At 37.6% G+C, this 7,904-nt stretch overlaps 1 protein-coding gene across 1 annotated transcript in view; it reads right to left on the bottom strand.

Annotated features, from left to right (window-relative positions):
* Window positions 1–6,868: 6,868 nt before the first annotated feature.
* Window positions 6,869–7,904, bottom strand: part of cntn5 (contactin 5) — a 67,148-nt gene continuing 66,112 nt past the window's right edge. Inside the window, exon 24 of the mRNA XM_077723070.1 lies at window positions 6,869–7,435. Coding sequence (XP_077579196.1) covers window positions 7,347–7,435 — 89 coding nt within the window. The 3' untranslated portion in view covers window positions 6,869–7,346. The remainder of the gene's footprint in view (window positions 7,436–7,904) is intronic.

Raw genomic sequence — 7,904 nt, 5'->3', positions numbered from 1 at the left:
TTTAGATATATTTTTAGATTTTACAAAATGATTTTTGATCTAAAACAGAAAAAAAATATTTTAAAATTACAATTATTGATTTAAAAGGGGGAAAATCAGGAAATATAATATACATCTATACTCTTCATTTCAATTTGATCCTAAAACAGAAAGTCAGCACTCATGATTTACTTTCCCGGGCCACACAAAATGACGCGGCGGGCCAGATTTGGCCCCTAAGCCGCCACTTTCACACGTGCAGTCTACAAGATAAATGCCCCTGTTTTCTAAACCAAAATGAAGCCTTATTGTTTCCCTCTAGTCTAAACATGAAACAATTGAGACAACGTTGTTTTAATTGCCCACGGTTTCAGGGCCTGTTGTAATTAAACCAAACCAAACAAAACAAGCTTTGGGATTCTCTCTCACTTTGACTCCTTGTTCTATTTTTTCTAGCCTGAAAGTCATTTTCAAAATGCAGTGAGCGCAAACCATGATTTTTCTTTTAATTTCCCCAGTTTCGAGTTGACAAATCTATTAAGACGCTAAAGACCACCGCTTTAGTTTGTGGAGTGTGTATTTGGGGGGGTTGTATTATGCCGCCTTTAAACCACATGTGTCAAAGTGGCGGCGCGGGGGCCAAATCTGGCCCACCACATCATTTTGTGTGGCCCAGAAAAGTAAATCATGAGTGCTGACTTTCTCTTTTAGAATCAAAATAAAATAAAGAGTATAGATGTAAATTAAATTTCCTGATTTCCCCCTTTTAAATCAATAATTGTAATATTTTAATCAATTTTTTTCTGTTTTTAGTTCAAAAATCATTTTGGAAAATCAAAAAATATATTTAAAAAAAAGCTAAAATAAACATTGTTTTAGATCTATAAAAAAACTGAATATTCAGGGCTTTTAATCCAGTTCTTTTAATCCATTTATAATTTAAAAAATCGAAATATTATATCTAAAATGGTCCAGCCTACATAAAACCGAATTGATGTTGCCCGCGAACCACCCCGAGTTTGACACCCTTACACCGTCCGCCAAAGGTCGATGCCTTTACCTTTCCTTCCGAACGGGCGACGGGTCACGACGTTTCAATTCGCGGGGAAGCCAGTGCATTAGAGGAACAGATTAGACTTTGATCTAAATCCCATGAATAAAACATGAGGTATTATGCTCAGATCCACTTGTTATTGAGGTCTTAAAAAGCCGAGCGAGCACGGCCACGGGATGATTCCTGGCAATTTACACAGAAAGCTCAACGGAGGCTTGAAAACGGCGTTTCCTGCTGCGCCGGTGACAGGTGCGCATTTCGCCGCCCGACCTTGGAAGAATTGATTACTTTCTCGGGAAAAATCAAGGGCATATTTTAGGCTTAGCGGGGAACCAATCATGTGACTGTGTTGGGTTTTCTCAAAAGGGCATCATCAAAGACCCATGAACATGGAGGTTTTACGCTAAATAAATGATGGTTAAAGAGTATTTAAAAAAAAGGAAAAGCTCACTGATGGTGCAGGGGTTCATTCGTGGAGGTTTGATTCCTTTGTGGTGATTGTGAGCATCAATGGTTGTCTAGTTTCAGCTGCTCCAGCACCCCGCAATGCTAACAAGGATAAGCAGTGTCAAGAATTAAACATTTTCAACATTAACACAGATTCAAAAGTGATGAAATTCTGTAAAAAAAAAACGGTTTACGTCAGCAATTTTAAAGCAATTTTCGAACCACGACGCAAAATAACCGATTTTCCGATTAAACATGATATTTGTTGGACAAAAACAACCAAAAAGCTGATATTAAAAGGACAAAAGACCCTACTTTTGCTTTTTGGCCAACAGCGAAATGGGATTCAAACAGTAGTATTTTACGCTTTTTTTTTTGGTTTATTTTTACCATGAAAAAAAAACTACGGGTCGTGGCTCAGTCAAGTCCAATCTATCCAATCGAGTCAAGTACCCCCTGCGGTGATATTGGGACGTTAACTGCCAGTGCAGCGATAGATGTCCAATCCATTTGAACCCTCCCACTCCAAATGGATGAGTTGAATCATTCACTGCCAGCAATTTGCCTTTTTTTTTCTTCTCAAGCTGCCAGCATCACATTGCCAGCCGCTTTTTTAGGATTCGCACAGATTGTGTTCTACGATTAGGTGCTTAAAATCAAAACAGCTTTTAACACTGAATCCTACATTTTGCCTATACTCGCAGTTCTGCGTTTTCATTATTTTCCTCAAAAAAGGAATCAGGCAATTGCATTTTTTTCTCAGTATTTTATTTCCTATCCAGGGATTGGTCGTGGGTTCTGTGGATTCTGAATGGAAGCCCAGACTTCCCTCTCCCCAGCCACTTCATCCAGTTTCTCGTGACCGGACGTTTGGTCGCCGGACGTTTGGTCGCCGGACGTTTGGTCGCCGGACGTTTGGTCGCCGGTCTTTTGGTCGCCGGTCTTTTGGTCGCCGGTCTTTTGGTCGTCGGTCTTTTGGTCGCCGGTCTTTTGGTCGCCGGTCTTTTGGTCGCCGGTCTTTAGGTCACCAGTCTTTTGGTCACCGGCCTTTTGGTTCCTTTTGGTCGCCGGTCATTTGGCAGCTGGTCAAATGTACTTCAATATTAAAGAGTATTTATATATTAAACTCTCTCTCTTAGATATTAAACTCTCTCTCTTAGATATTAAACTCTCTCTCTCTTAGATATTAAACTCTCTCTCTTAGATATTAAACTCTCTCTAATGAATATAATTTTGAGAGTTGGCTTCAACAGTAAACTCTGTCATCATTTAACCGGCGACCAAAAGACCGGCGACCATAAGACCGGCAACCAAAAGACTGGCGACCAAACGTCCGGCGACCAAACGTCCGAGCACCCAGTTTCTACTAACAGCCGCTATTTGAGTTTCCGTGTGTAAAGTCTGTCACTTTATATTCATCCCTTTCCTTCTCTCTTCTGTCATTTTTGGGGTTATGCCGAGAACAAAAGCTGACTTCTTAACATCCCCGCTGAGAATTACACTTCAGCCCACTTACCCGCACTCCACTACAGAACAGTCTGTTTCTATTTTGGGTGGAGAGACTCTTTGTTAAAGGTGAATTTAATCATAAATGCTCGGAAAAAAATGGTGTTGAAGCATTTTGCTTTGCGGGTGATTTGTAGGAAAGCCTTCATTAAATATTACAAGCACACCAAGTATTCGAGGAAAGGTTTTTCTATTTTTTCTTTCCCCCCTCTTGCACATTTGCTCATAAATGCCCACCTAATAAGGGTGCACAGCAGGACGCCATCCTTTTATTTCCTACGGGTGTGAGAACTCTGTACGCTTTGAATTGGCCGCTATTTTAATAGCGGCGGCGCGACGGCGGCTGTTAATGAAGTTTTTTTCTTTTTTTGCACGCAAACAAGGGGACCTGCTTCCACAAACTCATTTTCTCAATCATCAAAGGTATTTTGTTCTGTGCGATATGTTAATTTATATCTGCGATTACAAATCTGTTGTCAGAAATAGATCTGTTTCCGCAATGCGTATTCTTTTTAGCCGGAAAATGGCGGCCAATTTTCGATGACTGGCTACATGGGATAAAATACGTCATAATAGTACCAGAAATAGGCCACGAGATGTCGCCATTTCCAATGCATAGTTAGCCAATTGGAGCACTTACCATAAGTGAGTAATGCATACAGTATAATTAAAAAATATTAATCAAAACTGATAACACTAGTTCTAAAATCAATATTACTACAACCTAAAAAGTCAGAATGAATTCTGGAATGAAAGTACAGGTCAAATAATAGAATTTAGCCATTTTTAACATTTTTAAAGTCAATAAAAACATTTTTTTGCAGTTTTTATTCATCTTGATGGCTTAATAAATATATTTTTTACCTTAAATTTTTTCAAACATACGTACATATATATTTCTTTCAAAATTTGTATAATTTTAATAACTTTTAAAGGGTTAGTATTAAATATTGTGGAACTAATTATGCTAATTCAATGTAAAATATCTATAATAGCCAGTAAAAGCTCAGCAATTTCATTTACTGTCAATTATTTACCGATTTGGCCTTAAAAATATCCTATTATCACACATTTTTACACTCATATTCAACTATAGAATTTTGTCACAGTTTTCAAAAAAAACATATCATCAAAAATCCCAACAACATTCCAACTCTACAAATAGTAAAACATATTTTCTTAGTGGTGCATTTTGTCATGCTGCCATGGACCAACAAATCCAGCCAAAGCTTGGTTGTTTCAACAAAAACAGCTGAAGGAAAAAAAAAAAAAAAGAACAAGCATGGTGTGTTTTTCAATAAAAGATGGGAGTCCAGTTTTAGAAAAAAAACTACAAAAGATTTGTGAAGAAAACATGACTGTGAAGCAAAAAATGGCAAACCAAGACTAACTCGAACTGCCTTCTTTCTTCTTCAATGTTGCCAAGGAACACAAATTGAAAGTTGAATCAAACAAATGAATGTCAAAGTCAAGCAGGACACTCTGTTTGCTTTTATTCTCCCCGTGCGGAGGAGGTCACAAGGCGACTTTAATTAAGGCGGCCACGATTACAGACCTCGCAAAAAAAACTGAGTGTTGACTGTAGCTGGAAAAAAAAGCCTTCACTGCTTGAATCCTTTTGTCAACATTGGTCTACACAGCCTAATTCTTACTACGGTGCAGCGAGAAGCAGAAAAAACAAACATTGTAAGAGGAAAACGTAGCTCATTAGCATGAACAAGCAAAGACACCAACAATCTGACTAAATAATACCAGGCAAGCTTGCTTTGTATTCAACAAAGTGCAGAAATGATCTTTAAATTGATGAGTGTCAAATGCCATTTGATGCATTTTTTAATTTATTTAATATTGTCTAAGTAATCAGTTCTATTGTGAATTTCAAGATTGCATAGAATTTTGCTTCATTAACGAAAGAAAATATTACAATTAATTCAATTTATGTCATGTATTTTTTCCTCAAATCCATGAGATATTATAATATATTAAAAAAATCATTGAATCAGTGTACTTTATAAGTTTCAACATTTTTATCAAACTGCTTCATATTCATTTAATCCATTATTAATTCCATTTTTACCCCTGATTGATTTACTATCATTTTAAATCTGCATTCCTCTGCAAAACTTTTAAATTAACAGCACAAATACAACTACAATTCATACACATTTTGTCCATTAAAAATGCTTTTTTCACCTCACCTCATTTCCTCCATTTGGCAGTCAGCAAATAATCCCTGCCATCTCTCCCAGTCAATATGAATTGGACATCCACCACCATCAACAGCAGCCAATGAGTACTCTGTAATTAATATTAGTGGAAATTTTGGGTGACATTTGATGTCAAAATTTGTAGAAATACTGCTGTAATTTCCACTAACAAAGTCCAAAACCAGTGTATAGTAATGCAGTGACAGTAGTTTTTCCACACATTCACACACAAAGACACACTTAATTGCTGACACTAGAGGTTGTTGCTCTCCCTTCCTCGAAACATGATCCATTATTATAAATCACACGTGCCAAGGCAGAAAGCAGCCACATGAATAATTAAAGTTGGCTACATTAGCACTTGAGAGTGTGTGGAAAAGCTGCGCCACCAATCCAATGCATTTAAAAGAAAATCAATATTGCTGCCGTCTAGACAAGTTGGAGTAGGTCCACCTGAGGACCAAAGCCCAGTGAACTACTTGAAAAACTACTACTTCGAAGGTTTTTAAGGAAGCGCTCGGAGTAATCACCTGCTGAGATCGGCTTCTTCCAAAAGGTTCTGAAAAAAAGTTTTTGGGCTGGAAGTCTGTGTGGGAATATGTCGATGTCGCCATTATTTGACAACTAATTCAAACTTGGGTTGTCCTATGACGTATTTATATTATTAATATTTTTGTATTAATTATTTTACCATATTTTACATTATAATAAGATTAAAAAACTATTTTAACTCATGTAATAGGATTTAAAAAGAAATTCTCTTTTAAAAATTTCAAATAAAAATGTACAATAATCTTAATTTGCCAAATTTTCATGAATATTTCCAAATAAAAAAGCACTTTCATGCATTTTTTTAATGACAATAACATAAAAAGTCACATTCCTTTCTAAGGATTTAAAGTACTCTATTATCTTAGCAGATGTAATAGCCACATGATAACAATAACCAGCCAACTAAATACAAAAATATATTTTTTGCAGCCCTAGTTAATTTCTATGTACGTGATTTGTGATTGGCTGGCGGCCTGGCCTCTCGCCCTTATAGAATGCTGGAACGTGTCCCGTTGGGTTGAGGAAAAAGGAAATGGCTGCACGACGTGACAAATGAAATGTTTGCTGTCTGAGCGCTGACATTTTAAGCCAGCTGCCCACGAGAAAAGGTCTCCGTCCGTGGGCGCCAACTTGGACCTCTTTGCGGTTAGGCTTCGGATTTTGCAGCCCCGTTCTTTTTTTTTAACTATTTGGCTGCCATTGCCATGGTAATTCATCCCCAAAAAGTATGTAAAATTAAAAAATAAATAAATAAATAAACAAAAAGGTAAATTACCGTATTTTCTCACATATTTGTCGCCAAAAAATGATGACTAAATCAAAGGTATGGCTTATATGCGCAAAAATTAGACTTGACATGCATAAAACTGCAAGCTTACAAATACAAAACGTCATAACGCAGGACAATGCGACCAAAACGGTTCAAAAATTTAAAGGCAATTTTAAGAATAAGGCTTATACGCAGGTACGGCTTATATGTGAGTAAATACGGTAATGCAATTCCCTTGCCAAGCTTTAAAAATCCAATTCATGTAATATCAAAAATAGCATTGGGGTCTTTTTTTCAGTATTTAAATCGAGTTAATGAGATATCGCGACAAAAGTATGACAAGAGGACCAAATGTAAAAAAAATACATCACATTTATTGGTCACCCTACTGAGGCCTACTGTACTTCCACCAAAACTGGACCACCGAGTACCAAAGCGTTGCTACCCACAGAAACAAAGCTTTATACACACCAAGGCTGTTCTTCTCTAAAAGGTAACACTGTGTACAAAAAAAGCAAGTCTTGGAAAGTAGTCCCAGTGTTTTCATCGTAAAAAAATGCATTTCTTTCCTCAAGTGAGTATTTTTTGCCAGTCAGAGGAAAGCAAAAAAAGGGCGGGCGGGGGGAGGCGCTGCATCTCTCCGAGAAGTCGCCTCCGTTGAGACGAGTGGTTTAAAAAAACGGAGTAAAAAAAGAAAAATCCTCACACGGCACACGACAACAACACGAAGCGCGATGTCGGACATGGAAACAAACGTGTGAGAGGATGACGCGAGCCCCTCCCAGAAGGATTCCTCCGAAGCAAACGTCAAGAAGAATTGGAAAAAACGGCCTCACCGGGACGCCGAAGGCACCAGCAGAACCAAAAGCAACGCGGTCCACGTCAGTTTGGGTTTGCAATCGCAGCTCTTCGCCCTCACCCCTAACACCAACGACAAAAGAGCACCAAGTATTAGCGATATCCCCCCCATATGATCATGTGATGAGAAATCAGGATGATCTTGTCTATTTTTAAAAAGACGAATGATGATAATGCACACGTGTCATTGAAAAGTGAGCGCGCTATTTCACTTACAAAATTATTCAATGTTTCGACAATGTGTTAAAACGGGGGTGGGCAAACTATTGGGCCCGGGGGCTATATTGACTTTAAAAATTTGACAGATGGGCGGGGTCAGCACAAGATAGGATACATATAAAAAAGTGCATCCGTTAAGAGTACATATGAAACATAAACTGAAAAAAAGGACTCGGGTATTAACATACTCATCACTTATCATTAAAGTAAAAAGTATGAAGTACAAAGTAAAGTAAAAAGGAATGTATTAAGAAATATTGAAATGTAATTTAAAAAAGACATAGGGACTGTAAAACACGAAAAACTAATACGA

Source organism: Stigmatopora nigra, chromosome 8 (assembly GCF_051989575.1).
Source record: "Stigmatopora nigra isolate UIUO_SnigA chromosome 8, RoL_Snig_1.1, whole genome shotgun sequence".
Lineage (NCBI taxonomy): Eukaryota > Metazoa > Chordata > Actinopteri > Syngnathiformes > Syngnathidae > Stigmatopora > Stigmatopora nigra.
This window is presented reverse-complemented; position numbering and strand designations above follow the sequence as displayed.